The following is a 23,866-nucleotide window of genomic DNA, read 5'->3' on the forward strand; positions in this document are numbered from 1 at the left end:
CCTTCTAAAAAAGTATTAATGTGAACTATTATGTCTTCAAAATGTCACTTTCTCCCCCAGAATAACTTGAGTAACTGTAAGTATGAATATTCTACAGGAATGTTCTTGGACTATCCACTCTATCAAAGCTACTTGTTCCCAGTCACATGATTGAGAAGTAATGATAAGGAAGAGATTCTTCCTTTAAAAAAAATTATTATTTTAAGTCTTCCAGTCAGTAGTTCTTTGCATTTTTATCATAATAGTGAACATATTTCATGGTCTTCAGAGAGCATTTAGCAGTCATTATTCCCAAATAGTGAGAGGTATTTTCCTGGGTTTCATTTTATTTCTATCTTAAATTATAAATTTTAAATATTAAAAATATCTTGGGCCTGGAACTATAGCTCTGTGGTACAATACTTGCCTAGTGTATGTGAAGCCCTAAGTTAAACCACCAGTGTCACAAATAAAAATAAATAAATAAAATAAAATCCTCCTAGAGAATGAGTGAGTTAGGATGCAGGATACAAGATTAAATATGCAAGAGTCAGTTACTTTCCTGTATACCAGCAATGAAAAGTGAAATTTGAAATAAAAAACACATTTACCACTTATATTAGCACCCTCTAAACAAAATACTTATCTTTAAATTTAAAAATAAGTAAAAGATCTATGTGAGGAAGACTACAATACTCTGATGAAATATTTCAAAGAACTGTATAAATAGTAAGTTGTTTTGTTTTCATGGATAGAACACCTTGATATTGTCAAGATGCCAGTTCTCCCAATCTTATCTGTAGATTCAATGCAATCTGAATTAAAATCCTAGCAAGTTATTTTGTGAATATTGAAAAACCAAAGTTGTATGGAAAGGTGAAAGATCCAGAATAGCCAACTCATCACTGAGGAGACTAACAAAGTTGGAGAACTGATAGCCTAACTCAAGACTTACTACAAGGGTACAGTAATAGAGATAGTGTGGTATTAGTGAAAGGGCAGACATATAAATCAGTGGAACAGAATACAAAGCCCAGAAATAGACTCACACAGTGGTCAACTGATCTTTAGTAAAGAGCAAATGTAGTACAGAGCCAATAGTCTTCAACAAATGATACTGGAACCATTAGATGCCTACATGCAAAGAGTAAATCTAGGCACAGACCTTATTGACTTCACAAAACATGATCTCAAAGTGGATCAGAAACCTAAATGTAGAGGCTGGGGTTGTAGCTTAGTGGTGGCGTACTTGCCCTCACGTGTGAGGCACTTAGTTCGATCCCCAGCACCAAATAAAAAAACTAAATAAAATAAAGGTATTGTGTCCATCTACAACTAAAAATATTAAAAAATTTTAAAAATAAAGGCATAGTGTTCATCCACAACAACAACAACAAAAAAAAGAAAATAAAACAACAAAAATGTTAAACTCCTAGAAGATAACAGAGAGTAATACCTAGATGACCTTGAATATGATAATATCTTCTTTAGATATAATATCAAAGAAACAATTGACAAAGCTTAACTTCATTAAAATTAAAAACTTCTTTTTTTTTTTTTTTTGAGAGTCTTGCTAAATTTCTAGGTTTGTCTTGAGCTTCTGATCCTCCTGCCTCAGCCTCCTGAGTAGCAGGGATTACAGGTGTGTAACACAGCTGGGGTTGTGGCTCAGCAGTAGAGCACTTGCCTAGCATGTGTGAGATGCTGGGTTCTATGCACATAAAAATAATAAAGAAAATAAAGGTATTGTGTCCAACTACAACTAAAAAAAAATTAAAAACTCTGCCCCGTGAAAGATAATGTCAAGAGAACATAAAAACAAGCTGTAGACTAGGGGAAAATATTTGCAAAAGACCCATCTGATAAAAGATTATTATCCATAGTATATAAAGAGCTAAACTTGATAGTAAGAAAACAAATCCCAGTTAAATAGTAGGCCAAAAAATTATTAACAACTCACAAAAGAAGATACACAAATGACAAATGGGCATGTAAACTTCATTAGGGAATTGCAAGTTGAAATAAGGAGATTCTAGCACATATCTATTAGAATGACCAAAATCTAAAACCCTGACAACATCAACTGTTGTAGAGGATGTGGAGCAACAGAAATTAATTCATTGCTAGTAGGAATGCAAAATGTTACAACCACTTTTGGAAGAAATTAGGCTATTTCTTGCAGAACTGAACATATTCTTCTCATATTATCCAGCAATCACATTCCTTGGTATTTTCCCAAATGTATTGAACACTTATGTCCACAAAGAAAACTATACGTGGAAGTTCATAACAGCTTTATTCATAATTCATAAAACATGGAAGCAACCAAAATATCTATTAGTAGGTTAATTGACTAACTGTGGAACACCCAGAAATGGAATATACTATTCAGCACTAAGAAGAAATGAGCTGTCAAGTCATGAAAATATCATGGAGGACCAGGGAATGAAATTGATCAAATTATGTGCATATTTGAACATGGCATGCTGAATCCCACTCATGTATAATAATTATGTACATTTTTAAAATGTTTAAAAACAAATATCATGGAGGAAATTCATATGCCTATTACTAAATGACAGAAGCTAATCATAAATCTGGGCATCTGATTACATACTGTGTAATTCCAACTATAGGACATTCTAGAAAAGATAAAACTGTGGAGATAGTAAAAAGATTAGTAGTGGCCAGAGGTTGTAGGAACAGAGCACAGAGGACTTTATAGTAGCAGAACTACTCTATGTGATACTACAATGGAGGATTCATTTATCTATGCCTCAATTGCTTTAAAAAATAAAGTTTATTAATATTTTAAAATTAAAAGGTAGGCATGCACTGTAATCCCTGCTACTCAGGAGGCTGAGGCAGGAGGATCACAAGCTCAAGACAAATCTAGAAATCTAGCAAGACTCTCAAAAAAAAAAAAAAAGAAGAAGAAGAAGAAGAAAAAGAGCTATGGATATAGCTCAGCTCAGCTCAGCGGTAGAGCACTTACTTGCCTAGCATGTATAACGTCCTAGGTTCCATCCCTACTACCACAAAAATAAATAAATAGTAAAATACCAGGGAATTTTTTTAACATCTATAAGAATTAAAAAATTAATATATAGAGGGCTGGGGTTGTGGCTCAGCGGTAGAGTGCTCACCTAGCACATGCAAGGCCCTGGGTTTGATCCTCAGCACCACATAAAAATAAATAAATAAATAAAGTAAAGGTATTGCATCTAACTACAACTAAAAAATTTAAAAAAAAAATTTAAAGCATTAATATGTACAAGTTGGGCACAATAGCTCATGCCTGTAATCCCAGCAGTTCAGGAGGCTGAGGCAGGAGGGTTGCAAATTCAATTGCAATGTCAGCAACTTAATGAGGCCCTAAAGACTTAGCAAGAGAAAATAAAACATTAAAAAAAAAGGGGATTGGGATGAGTTCCAAGATGGCAGAATAGAGGAGGTCGTGTTCCTGGCTGCTCTGTGGCATGAAACCAAGAAAGCAGACATGCAGCTTCTCTGCAAGGTGGGTGAACCAAAAAAAAAAAAAAAAAGGAAGGGAGGGACTTTATTCAAATCTAAAACTGAACATTCAAAGCAGACATGGGACACAGGATGTTGGATATAATAAAATAAGGAAAAAAATCCCCACTGGCATAGGTGCTGCCACAGCCGGATCAGAAGCTCCAGATAGAGAGGTCCGTCCATGAGCATAGTAGAGAGAAAAGGGAAGTAAAGAAACTGGCATTTTTGGGAGGCCTGAGGTATGTCTGGGTTTGGAACATTTAGAGACCGAAGAGATTGCTCAACAAACCCAAAGAACTCTCTGCAGATATTTGTGTGGGGAAAGAAGCTGCCATCTCTCCAGGTAGCATACAGAGGACAAAGGAAAGAACCATTTTGCAGCTTCTTCAAGAGGTCTAGCAACTGAGGAAGCCAATTCCTAGCAAACCCAAGTTTGGCCCAAAATACAGGCTCAGTAATACACACTATGTGTGACAGAGTGTGCTTAAGTAACCAGAAGAAAATCAGACATGAAGAAAGGTTTATACAGGGGACAACTGATGGAGGAAACCCACCCAGCTTTCCCCCTCACCCTCCAGTCCAGCTGGGAAAGTCACATTTGGCCAGGAATTCAGAGGGGTAGGGGCGTGAGAAATTTTTGAAGTTAACCCAAGACCAGGAAACTTGGGGTCTGCAGGTGACACAGGGGACTAAAAATTGGCTCCCCCACCACACAATTGGAACCCAGGTGAGATCCCTGGGGTATAGTGTTCCAGTGTGGAGCAAAACTGGGCATTGGAGGTGTGCTGATTTAAATCTTTAGACCAATTAGCATTCATCAAAGAGCCTGGAGCCTGCCTAAGCCTAAAACCCTGCCTCCAGGAACTCCACCTGCGGGACTCTACCTCTCTCACTCCAGCAATCTAGAGGGTGGAACATCACACTCCAGAAGACCCCACCAAAAAATGCTGAGAAGTTGAGACTATTTTGAATTCCAATGGAAAGAATTCTTTAAATTTTCATGAAGACTTTTTTTCTTTTCTTTGTTTTTATAGATTCTTTTTCACTGTTTCATTGTGACTTTAATGGTACATGGACATTTATACAGTTTCCTTTATTTTTTTTTCTTCTCTGGCATTTCTGAATACAGTTATTTAACATGGATTAGTTTCTTATGAAGTATGATGTTTGACTAGTATAGTTCAATTCTGCTTTGTATTCTTTTATTTTTATTTTTAATTTTTAAAAATTTTTGCTTTATATTTATATTTTTATCCTGTTTCCCTTGATTCTCTCTTCTGCGAACAGCCAATTTCTATTTTTCTCTCTTTTGCTCTTCTTTTAATCTTTTACTTCTGTCTTCTCTCCTCCTTATAATCATCACATCCTATATTACTTTTGTTCTCTTCCTGTCCATCATCTGAAAATGTAAACCCTTTTGCAAACTTGCTGTTTTTATGTTAGGCAATAGCTGATCATATCATTTCTGTTTACTGTGATAATTAACATTGTAGATATCATAGTAGGAACTATTTGGATTAATGCTATATATTGTTTGCATTGGTGATTGTTGTTATTTGTCTCTGTCTAAATAATGAGGTAATGGAAACCTTCAGGGACACTTTAAGTCCACAGGGCAGAAATTTTACTGCCTCAGAGCCATACTGTTAAATGGGGAGACACACAGACAACATGGAAAGGCAACATAACAAATCACCCCAAGCAAACCAAGATACTCCAATAACAAAAAACATTGACACCACAGTGGAAGAAATGTCAGAGAAGGAGTTTAGAATGTACATGGTTAAATTAATCTGCAAAGTAAAAGATGATGTAAGAGTGCAAATAGAGGTAGCAAAATATCACTTTAATAAAGAGAGATTCTGAAAAAAAAAACACTAACAGAAATCCTTGAAATTAAGGAAACAGCAAACCAAATTTAAAATTCAATTGAAAGCATCACCAACAGACTAGACCATTTGGAAGACAGAACCTCAGACAATAAATATATACTCTTGAAAATAGAGTTGACCCAGAGAGAAAATGTTAAGAAACCATGAACAGAACTTCCAAGAATTATGGAATAACATGAAAAAAACAAATTTAAGATTTATCAGGATAGATGAAGGCATGAAGATACAAGCTAAAGGAATGCACAGTCTTTTCAATGAAATAATATCAGAAAATTTTCCAAATCTTAAGAATGAAATGGAAAGTCAAATATAAGAGGTTTACAGGATCTCAGTGTACAAATTGGCCCACATTATGTCACATTATAATGAAAATGCCTAGCATACAGAATAAGGATAGAATTTTAAAGGCTATGGGAGAAAAATATCAGATTACATGGAGGGGGTAACCAACACAGATCGTAGCTGATTTCCTAACCCAGATCCTCAAAGCTAGGAGGTGCTGGAATAACATATACTGAGCTCTAACAAAGAATCCTATATTCAGCAAAATTAAGCTTCATATTTGAAGATGAAATAAGAACCTTCCATGATAAACAAAAATTAAAAGTATTTGAAACCAGAAAGCCTACACTTCAGAATATTCTCAACAAAATATTCCATGAAGAAGAAATGAAAAAAAAAGTGAAAACCAGCAAAGGGAAGAACTACATTAAAGGAATAGTTAATAAAAGGATAAACTAATTCAAATTAAAAAGTAGAAATAAACCAAAATAACTGGGAACACAAATCATATTTCAGTAATAACCTTGAACATTAATGGCCTAAACTCATTAATCAAAAGACATAGACTGGGGCTGGGGTTGTGGCTCAGTGGCAGAACGCTTGCCTTGCACATGTGAGGCACTGGTTTCAATCCTCAGCATCACATGAAAATAAATAAACAAAATAAAGATCTTGTGTCCATGTATAACTAAAAAAAATTCTTAAAAAAGACATAGACTGGCAGATTGGATTAAAAACAAGACCCAACAATGTGCTATCTCCAAGAAACTCACTTCATAGGCAAAGACATCCACAAACTGATGGTGAAAGGATAGGAAAAAACATACCACTCATATGGATGACATAAACAGCAGAGGTTTCTGTTCTCATATCAGATAAAGTGGACTTCAAGCCAAAGTTAATCACAAGGGACAAAGAAGGATATTTCATATTGCTTAAGGGAATTATATGTCAACAAGACAACAATCATACTTATGACCCAAACAACGGAGCATCTATGTACATCAAGCAAACCCTTCTCAACTTCAAGAATCAAATAGACCACAACACAGTAATATTGGGTTTGAACACTTTTTTCCATATATATGAAAATAAATATGAATATATATGTAAAAATATACATGAAAATATTTAAATGGGTATGGATTTGTATATAATAATTTTTCTTTTGAGATGAATGTTTATAATTTTCTTAAGATTCTAGATATGATTATGTAACAGAATATATATAAAAGCTTATAGGTAGGATTTTGGTTGCCATTAGGGTATATACATATGTATATGAATGTATATAAATATATACAGTATATGTGAAAATATATATGGATATTCAAAGTAATATTTATAATTTTTGTTAAAAAGGCTCATGATTATGGGTAAGACTAGATTTAGTTCTGAATTATGGCTTTGGTTTAGGGGATGGGTTACCTTTGGAACATATATGTCAATATATATGAATATAAATATGAATATAGAGGTAATATCACATATCAAAATTTATATATATATATACTTTTATCTATGGATATTTTTAAGGTGAGCAATATTGTTATGTGTGAAATCTAGGTTATACTTATGGAAATGAGTATATATATATATAATATCCATGGGTTTTTATGTGAATTTGTGAATTTATGAATTTATATCCCCAAATCCATAGGTACAATCATGTAAAATGTTATGGTTTATATGTAGAGAAGTTCTCCAAGGTATATGGTGGGTATAGGACTAATATAGAAAAATAAATAGGGTTAGTTTAGTGATTGAAATTTTTTTTCAAATATAGGAATACAAAAATGAATATATATGTAAAAATATACATGAAAATACTTAAATGGATGTAAATTTGTATATAGTTATTTTTCTTTTGAGGTTAATGTTTTGTTTTAGTTATAGTTTATAATTATGTAACTGAATATATATATATGAAAATGCATGAGCAGGAATTTGATTGCTGTTATGGTATATTCATACATATACATGAATATATATAAACATATGAATATGTGAAAATATATATGGATATTTAAACTAAAAAATTTAAAAAGGGTCTGAAACTAAAATGATAAAAGAAAGTTATAGGTATGGAAATATTTTAGTATGGAAAGTTAGGAGGTGAAAGAAATGTATCTTGATGAGAACGTATTTTGCTGGCAAAATAATATTCTTGGACTAAAGTTCAAGATGAAAGGGGACAAAACTAAGGATGTAAATTTGTGAATGTCAAAGTAAGTCACAGAAGGTTTGTGGAAGGTAAATTTCAAAAAGTTTGTGTTTATGATTAAATTGGCTATAATTAGTACAAAATTATTTAAACTTTAATGTACTGATATGAAGAAAAGTCAGAATCGTTAATCTGCTCTTATCTATCAATGATTTTCTTGTTTTTTTGTTAGGTTTTATTACTTGGGGAAACTAAGTCTTAAAGGAATTAGGGTTTGTAACTGTTTTAAAGTCTTAAATGATTATTTTGTAATTGGTTAAACAAACAACTGTTATTTAGATTATAACAATATTTTTGATATCCAAAATATATGTAACTAGGTATATGTATGCATACCATCTAAGCTTTGTCTAAGTCTTATGTAAAAGCTTATAAAATGAAAGTTTATATAATTTTACTGACAAGACAACCAATAAGTGTTCTCTTTTATACATTGTATCTGACACAGAAAGGCCACACTGTCATTTGAAGACCTGTCATATATATGTATGCTTTGACTAAGTCTATTTATGATTATTAGCACTGTTTCCTAAATGTATATTTAAAGCTATCCTTTGATTTTTGTTCACCCATGCAGACCTGTGATTATTGTTATTGTACACTTGGATTCTATATTGTACTTTAAAAGTAAAAAAATAATAATAAAATAAGAAAAACAAATCAATAAATAGATTTTTTTCAGGTTGGGGATGTAGCTTAGTGGTTAAGTATCCTTAATACCAAATATATACACACACACACACACACACACACACACACACAATATAGGAAAGATCATCTAAATCCATAAGCAAAAGAACAATAAACAAATTTAAAAATGGGAGATATAAACTATATAGCAAGTTGTGTTAACATAATGAATGTCAAAAAATTAATTTTGAGTGAAAAAAAGCATATCACAAAAGAATATAAACTATGTGTGTGTGTGTGTGTGTGTGTGTGTATAAAATATAAATTTTAAAAGGTGAAACCCAATAATGTATAAAACCTAATAATGTATTTTTGGGGATTTATGTGTGTGTGTGTGTGTGTGTGTGTCTGTTTGTGAGAGAGAGAGAGAGAATACTTTTTTAAAACACCAAGAGAATGGTTAATGCAGACTTTCATAGTGCTGTCTCTGAAGGTATGAGGTGAAAGCAGATAGATTTGAAAAGAGGTGTACAGATACTCCAAAGGAACAAGTTATTTCAGTTGCTTAAGCACAGTGGTATATTTATAGCTATTCACTTAGTATTATCCTTTAAACTCTGTGTTCTTTTATCTATGTTCTGTTTTACATTAAAGACACAAATTAATGTATAATGAATGTGAATAAATAATTCATAGAGGAAGAAATAGAAGTACCATAAAATGTATAAAAAAGCAATTTACATCATTAATGACCATAGAGATACAAACTAAAATGCTTTATCTTTTCTAAAATTTTACAATGGCAAAGACCCAAAAGATTGGTAAAGCCCCATGTTGTTAAGAATATGAGGAGAGCTGTGGTGCATGCCTGTAATCACAGCTGCTCAGGAGGCTGAGGCAGGAGGATTGTAAGTTCAAAGTGAGCTGAGCAACTTAGTGAGACCCTATCTCAAAATAAAAATTTTAAAAGGGCTGTGAATGTGGCTCAGTGGTTAAGCAACCCTGGGTCCAATCCCTAATACCACACACATATGTACAAAAAGAATGTGAGGAGAGCCATACACAGTGGAGCATACCTGTAAAACCAGCAACTTGGAAATCTAAAGCAGGAGAATTTCAAGTTTGAGGCCAGCCTGGGCAATTTAGTGAGACCCTGCCTCAAAATAAAAAATAAAAAGGAATGGTGATGTAGCTCAGTGGTATAATACGAAAACAAAAAAATGTTGGGCGATAAACACTCAAATACAACTTTGGGTAAAATAAAATTTTAGAATAAATTGTCACAATTATTCTGAGAGACTACATTGTGTTGCTGTGTAGCAGAGTACAATGAGTGGGGAAAGCTGTATTTTACCTTGTTTACATATTTTTTGTTGAAATATTATGAGCATATATTACACTTATAATAAAAATTAAGTTATTTTAAAGTATTAACAAATTTTCAAGTACATGTACATTTGTGTAAACAATCAAGCTAATGGTTTGTTCATTAATATTCAATTTTCTAAGCTTGAGTTTATAATGGTGTTATATTTAGTAAGTTAAAGGATATAATTTATGACATCTTAAAAGTTGAAAATGAAAATCTTTATTATTGAACAAAATTCCATCTTTCCATCATTGAGTGAAATAATTTTCTTTATGTTAAAACAGAACTACCAAAGAAAATGAGGAGAGTGCATCAATCAATACCTCTCAGGTAATTTAGATGGAACAATTTATCTTTTTTATGTTCTTCACCACAATCATGATTTTGTGGCACATAATGAATTCTGTTCCTCCCTTATCCAGAAGAGTACTTGTTAATACTCTACTACATATAAATGACATTACATCTCTTTAAGCTTGCCTTATCTTCTTATTTCCTTCATTTATTCATTCATATATTCATTTATTTGTAAAAACAGATACATCTTAAGTACCTGCTTTTTTTCCAGGCATTATGTTGGATAAAAAGAATAAACCTTTAATAAAAAAAAATCCCAAACATGTGTTAGGAACTTAGAATCTTTTGGGAAAGGCAGGCATTGACTAAATGATTGGGAGAATACAAGAAGAAATCTGACCAAGGAATCTGCAAAAGACCTTTTGAAGAACATAATGTTAAAGCCTGAGTCACAGACCCTTTGCAAGAATTTGACAAAAACTGAACCATCCCTATAGAAAAGTTTTTGAATTTTATATTTTTTGATAGAATTTATGGACTCTAAACACCATCCATATGGATACTGTTGCCTTCATTAAGGGATTCAGGCATGCCTTTTAAAAATACACAGATCATGGGGCTGGTGCTGGGGCTCAGTGGTAGAGCACTCGCCTAGCATGTGCGAGGCACTGGGTTGGATCCTCAGTACCACATAAAAATAAATAAAATATAGATATAAAAAGACCAGAGCTCTTGTTTTAAAAAAATGTAGAGGTCCACCTTACAGAACTTTTAATTTTGAACAAATAACCCAGAAATGGACAAAGAGTTCCTTTTAAAGAAATATGCATTTCATATACATGCAATTTTTTAAAAAACATTTTCATTCTCCTAAGGAAAAGGAAAATCTGGCAAAGTTCATAGCTCTAGATCAAAAGATTATGGACCTTAGGGCTGGGGTTGTAGCTGTGTAGGTAAAGCATTTGTCTAGCATGTGTAAGGCACTGAATTCAATTCTCAACACTGCATATAAATGAATAAATAAAAAATAAAGGTCCATCAACAACTAAAAAAAATTTAAAAAGATTGTGGACTCAAGTAGTCATTGCCATCCCAGTCAACATAAGAATATAGCTGTAGGGCTGGGATTGTGGCTCAGCGGTAGAGCACTCACCTAGCACCGGCGGGACCTAGGTTCCATCCTCAGCACTACATAAAAAATAAATAAATAAATAAGGCATTGTGTTAAAAAAAATTGTTTAAAAAAAAAAGAATATAGCTGTAGTTTAGCTAATTGGAAGACAAAGGGAAAAGTGACCATCTCAGCAAAAACAAATCTCTATTTAGGGTCTCTCAAAACAGACTGGAATTATTTGAGCTCAATGTTTTACCTCACATGTTTACATGAAAAATGTTTTTCTCCCCCTCACCCCAGTGCTGGAGATGGAACTCAGGGCCTCAATATTTGCTAAGCTAATACTCTGCCTCTGAACTACATGCCCAGCCCAATTTTTAAAAATTTTTGCATATATAAACACTACCATTTTTCAAAGTGCTTTCACATCACTTTAGTTCATATGCAAATATTCATGTCATAAGGTATAACTATTCCTCAAAAAATTAAAAATGGAATTATAGTACGATCCAATAGTTCTGGGTTTATACTCAAAAGTGAAGTTACAGCAGCTTATTCAAAGTAGACAAAAGGAGGAAGCAACTCAGGTCTCTTGATGATGAGTACATAAACAAAGTGTACTATTATACTTACAATGGAATATTATTCAGCCTTTAAAAGAAAGGAAATTCTGAGTAATGCTGCAAAATGAATGTAACTTGAAAACATTATACTAAGTGAAATAAGCCAATCACAAAAGAACAAATGCTATATACAATTCCACTTTATGAGGTACCTACTGCAGTCAAATTCTTAGAGACAGAAAGAGAAAGGAGTTACCATGGGTGGAGAGGGAGGAAATGGGGAGTTATTATTTTATGGATAGAGAAGTTCAGTTTGGAAAGATGAAAAACATTCTAGAGAGAGATGATGATAATGAACATCATCACACAACAGAGCTAATTAATGCTGTGAACTGCATACTTGAAAATGGTGAAAATGGTAAATTTTAGGTTATTTTACCACAAGAAAAAATAAGGATGATTAGTGACATTTATATAAAATACAGGTTTGATTTATTAAATATACTGACATCACAAACTCATTCTAAAAGATGAATTCCTTTTATTATTATTTCTTAATAATCCAAATAAAATGTGCAGATGTTGCATCACAGGAGAATTGGGAGATGAAGCTCCAAACTTAAGTTCTTGTGTCCTTACAAAAGAAAATGTAAAGTCAGACTTGAAGAGCCAACCAATAGAATTTTATTATTTTACTATGAGTGAAAGTATAATAAGGCTCAAGCAGTGTGCATAGCTGGGGGTGGGGGTGGAGGAGTGGGAGTTCACCTCTAAGGAGAGAACAATAAAGGGCTGGAGTTGTAGCTCAGTGGTAGAGAGCTTGCTTTGCAAGCCTGAGGCACTGGGTTCAATCCTCAGCACCACATAAAAATAAAGATATTGTGTCTATCTACACACACACAAAAAAAGGAAGTGAATAATAAAGGAAACAATGCAGGTTCCAAGTTTATTACTATTTGATGTTTGTCAGAAGAACTAGATACCACCTTCTGCAGTCTTTACCAATCAGATGTTTTATCTCCTCCTTCACCTCAGGCTGGGGAGTTTTTGACCCTGGATTGTTCTTTCCAGATCTGTCCTGGTGACCATCCTATTCAATACCAGTCAGTTCTATGTTAATGCGGGTTCTGGGGTCAATAATCAAGCAGACTTCATCTTAGTGCACCATGCTATTAATGAAATTTCCCTTCTGAAATAGATTGAGAAACATATGTCCATAAAACCTAACTTCACAGTGACCTCAATATACCTGCCTGGAGTTATCCCCATTGATCTTTCATTCTTGTTATATTTCTTAATTGACTCCCTTTGTTTCTACCTGCTTATTCTCTGGGTTAGTACACCTGTTGTTCTTCTATAAGTTACTTGATTGTTCATTAAAGGCAATTTCAAAGAAACCCTGTGATTCTGCTATGCTATTGGTTTATATTTCACTACTCATTACTAGCTGCTACCTAACATTTTCCCCTCAAAGATTGGAGAACTTAAGTCATATAGGGGAATAGGGGCAATGAACTCAAATCATTAACTACTTCCTGATAATTAGGGGCATAAGCCTATAAGAGTGGCAACCACATTTGTTACAATTTATAAGTTCAATTAGTTCCCCTTTTTTATTAACAGGAAAATCAAGAGGATCTAGGCCTTTGGGAAGAGAAATTTGGAAGTTTTGTGGATGTCAAAGCTAATGGTAAATTGAAACTGGCCTAACTTCAAAATGGCTAAGTATCTACCTAAAAGTTCCGTGAGTTTTGGCACCTAAACAAGTGATTTCTGAAAGTGAACAGAAATCTCAAATTTGTGTCCTCTATCCTTCAGTAATGCATTGCAACAAAGAAATGGTAATTATATGCTTTTAGTGTGGAGGGTGTAAGAAAAGTACAGGCCCTGCAGAGGGGTCTAGCTTATCATGCTTCTGTACTGTCCAGTTGAACAAGCAGCTACAAATTCTGCATTCTATTTTTATGAGATTCAAGTAATGAGAAACCAAATTATAGAATGTATCAGCTTCAACATTCCAAGGCAGTTTTTAACCTTTTCAAGGTCTCCCCATCATTCACATAGGTGTCATGTGCCCATCTGTGACATTTATCACCAGGCTTAGTGATGGGGTTAGAGGAGGACATAGAGTCTGTCTCTCAGGAGTTCCCTTTCAGATACATGGGCATATGTGGTTAGAAAAATACTCATTTTTCTCCCTTCTCCCTGCCTGTAGAATAACAAACCTTCCCTAATTCTCTGAGAATCCTTGTTCTAGCTCTACATATCTACAGCATGGTATAATGATCAGGGCTAACAGAATGCTCAAAATTTATATGAAGGATATGGTTCTGTCTCTCCTTTCTGTGACATCATAATCTTTTTTACTTTCTCTTTAGCATTCTTTTCCCCCCAAAAAATCCTATAAGTGATATGTAAAATAGTTTTAACTTAGGTATGAATTTAAGTAAATATTTTGTCTCCTACTAATTTACACTTTTATCTCTAAATTAATTGTTAAATAAAGGAATGTTTGGTTAAAGGAAATTTATATATTATAGGTATATAAATTTATATGCAATATATTAGCAAAATTTTAAGAAAAATCTAAAACTTTATAACTTGTTTTTTACAGGTAATAAATGAATTTGTTTATAAATGAAGATACAGAGAGCTTTAACACACAGCTAAGGCAACAGAGACCAGAGCTTTGTTTTATATATGCATTTTTTTATATCCCAACAATACCTGAATATAACATCTTACAGAGAGTCCTTACAGAGCATTTACTGATTTATCAGAGCAAGTTCAGGTCTTTCTACACCTGATCTAGTTGTCTTGCTACACCGTTGTTAACTGAATCTCCTTAATTGATTGTCCTCTTGAGAAGCAAAACTCAGTTGGTATTCTGGGCTCTACAGGTCCTACCTCCATTGGTTTGGATTTCTCCTTACATGGATTTGAACATCTCTATGGGATCCCACAACATGCAGAATCACACCAACTAAAAAATACTGGGTATGTGAAAATATAAGAATCCTTACAGGAGGTTCTGATTTAATATTATTTGTAGAGTTTTAAGAACCTTCTTTGAGGGCTAGGGTTGTGTGGCTCAGTGGTAGAGCACTTGCCTAGTATGTGTGAAGCACTGGGTTCAATTCTTGGCATCAGATAAGTATACAAACTATAACATTGAACCTAACAATATAGAAGAAGTAAAAATTAGAAACTGCTGCAGTCTAAGTTGGGGAGAGATCTTTATCCCTAGGCTTTGTGTTTACCTCACAAGGCCTTTTTGTAAAGCCCTGAGAGAATATACTGTGAAAAATCACTGATCTGTAAAACAACACTTACTTCTGAAGGGGATAGTGAGACAGAAAATGGCATTTCAAATAACCTCTGATTCCCTGGGGAAGGTCATTTCAGGTTAACACTAATGGACAATAACCAGAGGCATCAGACTAGGACAAAACCAAAGAGAAACAGAGTCTAATCCAGATTTCAAGGATCAGATTTTGTTTATTTAACAGGCACAATGAGTCCATCAGAACCTGTGCTGCTCTCTTAATCTCCAGGATATGTAAATAATTCAAAAAGCAAATAACCCAATTAATAAATGGGCAAAGGAACTGAGCAGACACTTCATAGAAGAAATACAAATGGTCAAAAAATATGAAAAGATGTTCAACATCTCTAGCAATTAGAAAAATGAAAATTAAAACTACACTAAGATTCTATCTCACTCCAGTCAGAATGGCAATTAGCAAGAATACAAGCAACTACAAATGTTTGAGGATGCAGGGGTGGGGAAAAGTACATTCATACATTGCTGATGGGACTGCAAATTGGTGCAACCACTCTGGAAAGCAGTATGGAGATTCCCCAAAAAAACTAGAAATGGAACCACCATTTGACCTAGTTATGCCATTCTTAGGTATATATCCAAAGGAGTTAAAATCAGTGTACTATAGTGACAGAACTATATCAATGCTTACAGCAACTTAATTTGCAATAGCTAAGCTATGAAGTCAACGTAGGTGCCTTTCAATAGATGAATGGGTAAAGAAAATGTGGTATAAATACACAATGGAATATTACTCAGCCATAAAAAGAATGACTTTATGACATTTGCTGGTGAATGGATGGACTTGGTGAAATAAGCCAGACTTAAAAAACCAAAGGGTGAGGGCTGGGGATGTGGCTCAAGCGGTAGCACGCTCGCCTGGCATGCGTGCGGCCCAGGTTCGATCCTCAGCACCACATACAAAGATGTTGTGTCCACCGAAAACTAAAAATAAATAAATTAAAAAAAAAAAAACCAAAGGGTGCATGTTCTCTCTTGATATGTGGATGCTAATATACAATGGGCAGGAGGGGGTGGAATAGAAGTTCAGTGGATTATACAAAGGGGAAGGAAAGGAAGAGACGGGGAATAGGAATAGGAAAGACAATGGAATGAATCTAACATGACCTTCCTATATACAAATATGAATGCATCACAGTCTCAACATCATGTCATCCACAAGACTGAGATCCTAATTAGAATAAGACTTACTCCATGTGTGTATAAACATGTCAAAATAAAACTCTGCTATTATGTGTAATTAAAAAGAACAAATAACATTAAAAAATTGTGCTACTCTCATACTAACCTAATTCTGTGTCCCCACCCCAGTCAGCTCTTGATCTTTCCCTACCAGCTCTGTGGAAGTCTATTAAGAACACTATCCTTTTGTTTTAGCTACAAAAAGTTAACTCACAAAATCTGTGAATGGATGTGTATTGTGTGCTTCCTATTATGGAAGATTCACAAGTGATTATCCTTCTTTCACAAGAGAGATTTAGAAAAGAGATCGGAAATATGGGCTTAGTTATGCCAGTTGTCATGGTAGGGGGTGCCAAAGGAATCAAAAGAGGGAGACAACATTTGTCCAGGTTGTGTCAGGAAACATTTTAGGGAAGTAGTGTTAAGTCTCAGAAGAGGCATAGGACCTAAGTGTTTGCATGGAGAGTGGACAGTGGAGAGTGGAGCTGTCCTTTTCGTTATTTATACATTTGTAATGGTATTTGATGATAATCCTCATTTATGATTTAGGGATGGAGATGCCTACCGTCTTTATAACCTGGATGTCTATGGATATAAAATACATGACAAAATGGGCATTTATGGCTCAGTGCCTTATCTCTTGGCCCACAAACTGGGCAGGACTATAGGCATTTTCTGGCTGAATGCCTCAGAAACACTAGTGGAAATCAATACACAACCTTCAGTAGAGGTAAGCTGTGGATCATGATTGTATGTCATACTTAGAGGAAAAATAAAACCACTGCTAGCTTTTCTTTTTTTCTTTTTGGTGGCAGTTTTTTGCCACCAGAAGCTTTGAGTGTAATCAGTGAAGGTCAGTACTATCTAAAGGAGTGGATTTACATACAATTGGTATCATAGTTTAGAGGAAATTTCTAAAATTTTTATTCCATTTGTTTTCCAGTATACATGGACACAGGTGGGCCCAGCTGCTGCTAAACAAAAGGTCATATCTCGAACTGATGTGTGCTGGATATCAGAGAGTGGAATCATTGATGTTTTTCTGCTGACAGGATCTACACCTTCTGATGTCTTCAAGCAGTACTCCTACCTTACAGGTTTGCATGTAGAGGTGCCATTTTATAGTTCCATTATGTTTCCTCTATCTCATGTATCATCACTGAAGGTTAATATTGATTGTACATTATGTAGGACTTATAAACAACTTACCTAAGCAATTTAAGTAGCAAGTATTCCCCTTCCCACCCTCATACCACTTAGCACAGTTAAAAATTATACTGAATCTAGAACTGTACACTCTAATCCCTGATACTCACCATCTACTTTCCTTGGCACATTTAGTCCCTGGGTATTATCTAATTTATATAATTTACATAACCAATATTTCATCCTGAACTTTTCCATGCTTTTTTTTTTCTATTTAAATATACCACTAAAATGCTGGGGATGGTTGCTAACACCTATAAACACAGAAACTCAATAGGCCTGAGGCAGAGTTGAAAGTTCAAGGTCAAACCAGGCATGGTGGTTCATACTTGTAATCCCAAGTGCAGGAGGCTGAAGCATGAGGATCAAGAGTTCAAAACAAACCTCAAAGCCCTAAGTAACTCAGTGAGACCCTGTCTCAAAATAAAATACAAAAAAGGCCTGGGGATGTAGCACTAGTGGTTAGGTACTCCTGGAATCACTCACTGGTACAAAAAAGAAAGAAAGTTCAAGGTCAATCTCAGCAATTCAGCAAGGCCTTAAGCAACTCAAAAGAAAAAATGAAAATGGCCAGAATGTTGCTCAGTAGTAAAGCTCCCCTGGATTTGATTCCCAGTGCCAAAAACAAAACAAACAAAAAACCCACACCCACTAGTTTTAGCAATAAAGCATTTTATCTTTAAAAGACTACAAACTTGGGCTGGTAATATAATTTAGTGATGCAGCACTTGTCTGGCATGCACAACACCCTGAGTTCATTCCCCAGTACCACAAAAACAAAGGAAAACCTATCAGCTTCCCTCTGATATCAGAAACAAGATAGGCTTCCCACTTTCACTACTCCTCCTTGGGAAGCTGAGTCAAGAAAATCATAAGTTCAAGATAAACCTGAACAATTTAGTGAGACCCTGTCTCAAAAGAAAATAAGCTGGGCTGAAAATGAATTACAGTTGATGGGGTAGAGAGAGAAGATGGGAGGAGAGGGGAGGGGGGATAGTAGAGGATAGGAAAGGTAGCAGAATACAACAGTTACTAATATGGCATTATGTAAAAATGTGGATGTGTAACCGATGTGATTCTGCAATCTGTATTTGGGGTAAAAATGGGAGTTCATAACCCACTTGAATCTAATGTATGAAATATGATATGTCAAGAGCTTTGTAATGTTTTGAACAACCAATAAAAAAAAGATAAAAAATAAGCTGGGCTGAGTATATTGTTCACTGGTAGAGCACCCCTGGGTTCAATCCCTAGTACTGCAAAATAATAATAATTATTGTTGTTATTATGCTGGGTTTTAGATGTGGACCCTTTCAGTCTTGAGAATTTTGTTGTTTAGTTCAGGAATACAACCTTATGTTATTCCTTTCATAATTTCTTCCTCTCCTTTTTCCCTTTCTCCTTTGCAGATTTTTTTGATCTCCTTTCCCTTTTTTTTGCCTATTTTCTGAGCAGTTTTCACAATTTTGCCTTTCATACCTTCCATTTATTCTATCCTATTTCTAATGTCAAAGAGTACTTTCTTATTCTCTAATTTTTTACTTGTTAATAACTCCTCATGCTTGGTTTATGCTATTATATTTGTGTATTATGGGTGCAAATTCTTTTTCATCTCCAGAAATACTAATGATAATGTTTTGATGATTGTTACTTTGGTTGCTTGCATTGTCACTGATTTCTCAGAGGTACTTTTATTCTATTTCTTTACTTGGGCCTCTGAATCTAATTTTAGAGATTTTCCTCAAATGTGGTTCAGCCTGGGGCTGGGATTGTAGCTCAGTGGTAGAGTGCTTGCCTAGCACATGCGAGGCCCTGGGTTCGATCCTCAGCACCACATAAAAATAAATAAAAAAAGGCATAAAAAATTTTTTTTAAAAATGTGGTTCAGCCTAGAAGTTCTGTGTGCCTGAATGATCTTATAGTCCAGTATAGGGGTGGGAGTTGGAATATTCTTCTGTCTTCTTGTATACTAGGGACAGGGTCGAGCTTTCTTCTTCATCAGTATGCTTCCCTCAAACACTCAGGTGAGAACTTCCCTGGCTGTGCTCAGCAGTTACCATCCTTCCCCTGCCCTCTTCTTTCCGTTTTGTTTTGTTTTGTTGAAGTTACTCTTTCACCATTCTGTTTTTATGGATTTATTCATTTTTTATTTTCTTTACCTTGATTTTAGTAAGACTTTGGGAGAGGAACAAGGTAAATCCAAGTAAATCCAAGTGGTTGACCAAATGTCCTCCATAGCATAAGTAAATGTTTTGACAATAATGTCTTTTTTTAAATTTTTTTTTTGAGAGAGAGAATTTCAATATTTATTTTTCAGTTCTCAGTGGACACAACATCTTTGTATGTGGTGCTGAGGATCGAACCCGGGCCGCACGCATGCCAGGCGAGCGCGCTACCGCTTGAGCCACATCCCCAGCCCGACAATAATGTCTTGACAGTTCTTCCTTACTTCTATTTCCCTTTAAGTCAGATTCAACAGTGCTCCCTGACATCAGTTTTTAAAATAAAGATCAGGAAGGTTATATTTTGCCAAATTTTTATGACTCCTATAAAAGAAGATTCAGAATTGCTAACCTGAACTAAAGGACCCTATACAAACTGATCCTCTCCAGTTTCATCCTTTACTTATCTCCCTTACACTGTAACACTCTGAAATATTTATTTTTTTCCTAAGCCTGTCATGTGCATATCTGCCTCTGTGTCTCTTCTGTTCCCTATGTCGGTATGCTCTGTTTTTCCCTATAGGGTATACTTATGTTTATTCATAAGAATCCAAACCAGTATTACCTGTTCTCTGAAGCCTCTCAAGACCCCACACTTAACTCAAGGAAGAATTCATTGGTTTCCCAATAATTGGTCCCAAAGCACTAGGCTGATACCTTTAACATGGCAGTTATACCTCAATTCAAAGCAGTTTATTTATATGCTTTCTTATCACCCTAATTGCTACTTCCTTGAAAGCAAGAGCTATGCTTTCTTCTCCTTGATATTCTATGTACGTACAAGCTCAGTGCTTACTAGTACCCATTAGGAAAATGCTCACCAAATGATGATCATTGTTATGGTAGTTGACTCAGTTCTCATTTTTGTCTTTAGGTACACAAGCCATGCCCCCTTTGTTCTCCTTGGGGTATCACCAGTGCCGCTGGAACTATGAAGATGAGCAAGATGTAAAGGCAGTGGATGCAGGATTTGATGAACATGATATTCCTTATGATGTCATATGGCTGGACATAGAGCACACTGAGGGCAAGAGGTACTTCACCTGGGATAAAAAAAGATTTGCAAACCCCAAAAGGATGCAAGAGCTGCTCAGGAGCAAAAAACGTAAGGTAGAACAAGCCAACATTTTTAAACTTTTCATTACAAAGCTTTTAAAATTATTTGAAGTTCGTGTTGGTACATTAGTGGAAGAAAACCATTTAATAAAAAAAAATAGTCCATGAAAATGGTACTTTCAAATGTAATTATAATTGTGATAACAGAAATCGAATGGTGAAAAGGTATTAACTTCATCCATCCCTTCCTTAGTTGTTTATGTCTACAGAATGATGAAGGGGCCTAGCATTTTCAGTTCTCTTTTTTTGGCTACCCTGTAGTAACATGATGGATTCCCAACCATACCAAACTTTTGTTCTAGTATGAAATTTGATAATACTGTACACATGTACCAAGAATGTATGAGAAAGTTCATCACAAAATGAGGCCTTCTGGGGAGAATAGGGTCAACTCCCAAGATGATTTGAAAATGACCATAGATTGCTGAGAAAGGAGACTGACTCTTAGATGGCTAGAGGGTGGCGCTAGAGTGCACTCACTCTCCAGGGTAAGGATTGTTACCTATGGGCTAGGGCTTGCATTATATGGTTTGAACCTTCTATTGGCACCAAATGAGGGAGCACCAGGACTTCCTGTCAGCTTACCCAGATGTGGGCAGAAAGGTAAGAGGGAATGGAGGGGCTTGAAAATCCTGAACAGCCAAATATAAAAAATGGAGTCAGATTCTTTATTATTCTTTTTTTCTTCAGGCTTCCCTGGTGGACTCTGTAAGTCTGGCCAAGGAAAGAAATGATAAAAAATGGAGAAGAGGAGGAATCATCAGAAAGTATAGAGTGCTTCTTTCCTGTATGGACGTGGCAGTGATTATTCTAATAAAGAGAGTGAGGGAGAAAAGAAAATGGAGAGAGGAGAAGGGGGTGAACCCCATATACATTATATAAATAGATACAATCCCTCTCCTTGTTTTTTTTTCATAAAAATAATTTTATTTCCATCAATATGTGTACATGTAGTAGTATAACATGTAGTATAACATCTATGTTTATTTGGTTAATTTTTTATTTATATATGACAGCAGAATGCATTGGCAGATGTCTGCCCCACCAGGGAGTATAAACCAGGCCTACTGAGAGTGTAGGTCCTACAAGGGCTTGTGTGGGCGGTTTCCTTAGTATTAAAGTTGCCTTTTCAACCCATTCCTTTGATCCTCAAACTTCTCACAGGTCTCTAGAATCAATCTTATTAACTCTAAAACAGCTATCATTTGTTAAGGACTTACTATAAGGTAGACGGTGTATTAAAATATATTATAATAGTCTTATTACCCCATTATTTGGATAAAGAAGCTGAGACTTAGAATGATTTGGTAATTTTCACACGGTGAATAAGTAGCATAGCAAGAATCAACACTGGTCTGCTTGGCTGTAGAAATTTCTGTCCTTGTGGAAATTTCTGTGGTTGTTTTTTGAGGCCTCTGAACATTCAAGAGGTTGTGCTAGTACTGAAGGGAATACAGAGATGAGCTCCTCAGGGTCTTCCAGCAAGTGGGGGAAAGGGAAGTATGCAGTAACCACAATACAGGGCAGTAACATGAGAGCCAAAGAAAGTTTGGAGTGGGAATGGGCCAAGAGAGGAAAGATTTTAGCCTACTGGAGAACTCAAGTCAGGAGTTTGTGTCACAGGTATATTGTAGGGTACCCCTGAAGGATGAGTCTCTAATTATTGGAAAAGAGGGAAGGAAGAAGGCAATGTAATCAGAGGATGGAGCATTGATGGATGTTTGAAAGCCAAACAGAGGCTGTTTTGAAAGAGCAAAGCATGTGAAGCTTTGAATAGTAGGGAATCTGTCCAGAAAGATTGGGCCTTATTATAGGCTTCTTTGGATACATTTGGAGATATTAAAAGCTTCTTAAAAGGGGGTTAATAGCCAGAATTTTTAAGAAACTCCTACATCTTAACAACAACAGCAAAAATTTTTAAGTGGGTAAACTTCATACATTTCTCCAAAGAAAACAGACAAATTGCCAACAAGTATACAAAAAGATGCTCGACATCACTAATCATTAGAAAGTGCAAATCAAAACTTTTATTTGTGAAATACCATTTAACATCATTAGGAGGGGTACTATTTAAGAAGTAGTAAGTAAGTATTGGTGAAGATATAGAGAAATTGAAACACTTGTGTACTGTTGACAGGAATGTAAAATGGTACATTTGCTTTGGAAAACAATATGGCAGTTCTTAAAAAAAATTAAAAATAGAATCAACATATAATCCAGCAATCCCCATTTCTGGATATATGCCCAAAAGAACTTACTTAAAGCAGTAACTTCAAACAGATATTTGTACATCTATATTCATAGCAGCATTGGTATTGGTTTTGATTGGCCTGGTTTTGATATCAGTTTTAATTTTTCTGAGCACACAGAAGACTATAGAGTTTTACTGATGTATGAAATATTTCATGATGAGTTGTAATTGTTTCAAAATAAAATTTTACCCTAAAACTATGGTGAAGACATATAAATGAATATTAAGTCTAAATAACCATAAAACTTGATGATATCTTCAAACCTTTATGTCCTGACAGCTTGTGGTCATCAGTGACCCCCACATCAAGATTGATCCTGACTACTCAGTTTACACTAAGGCCAAAGAACAGGGCTTTTTTGTGAGAAATCGTGAAGGGAGTGACTTTGAAGGAGTATGCTGGCCTGGTATGATATTGCTTTATATACTTACTATTTCCAATTATTTAGTACCAATTAATGAAGGTTACATGACTGTTGTTCTCATTTCTAGTAAGTATCTACTCTTCTACTTACATCTTAGGCACCTTCAAGGAAAGAAAGTATTGCCTTCTTTGTATCTTTCATAACATCTGTGTGTTAGTCAGCTTTCTCCCTATGTGACAAAATACCTGAAGAAATTAACTTGAAGGGAAAAATATTTATATTGGCTCACAGTTTCAGATGTTTCTGTCCAGAATC

General features: G+C 34.9%; 1 protein-coding gene across 6 annotated transcripts in view; it reads left to right on the forward strand.

Moving 5' to 3' along the window:
* The window catches only part of Ganc (glucosidase alpha, neutral C), an 86,430-nt gene that overhangs the window by 28,732 nt on the left and 33,832 nt on the right, over positions 1-23,866 (forward strand). For 4 of the 6 annotated variants that reach the window (XM_076850613.2, XM_076850616.2, XM_076850614.2 and 1 more), the window contains exons 7-13: positions 10,177-10,222; positions 13,490-13,556; positions 14,767-14,863; positions 16,941-17,121; positions 17,335-17,488; positions 20,694-20,929; positions 23,467-23,593. In XM_076850613.2, coding sequence (XP_076706728.1) covers positions 10,177-10,222; positions 13,490-13,556; positions 14,767-14,863; positions 16,941-17,121; positions 17,335-17,488; positions 20,694-20,929; positions 23,467-23,593 — 908 coding nt within the window. Of the gene's footprint in view, positions 1-10,176; positions 10,223-13,489; positions 13,557-14,766; positions 14,864-16,940; positions 17,122-17,334; positions 17,489-20,693; positions 20,930-21,625; positions 21,945-23,466; positions 23,594-23,866 lie in introns of those variants that run through there. The other 2 variants (XM_076850618.2, XM_076850617.2) reach the window with 2 other exon arrangements.

This window comes from Callospermophilus lateralis, chromosome 3 (assembly GCF_048772815.1).
Source record: "Callospermophilus lateralis isolate mCalLat2 chromosome 3, mCalLat2.hap1, whole genome shotgun sequence".
Classification (NCBI taxonomy): Eukaryota; Metazoa; Chordata; class Mammalia; order Rodentia; family Sciuridae; genus Callospermophilus; species Callospermophilus lateralis.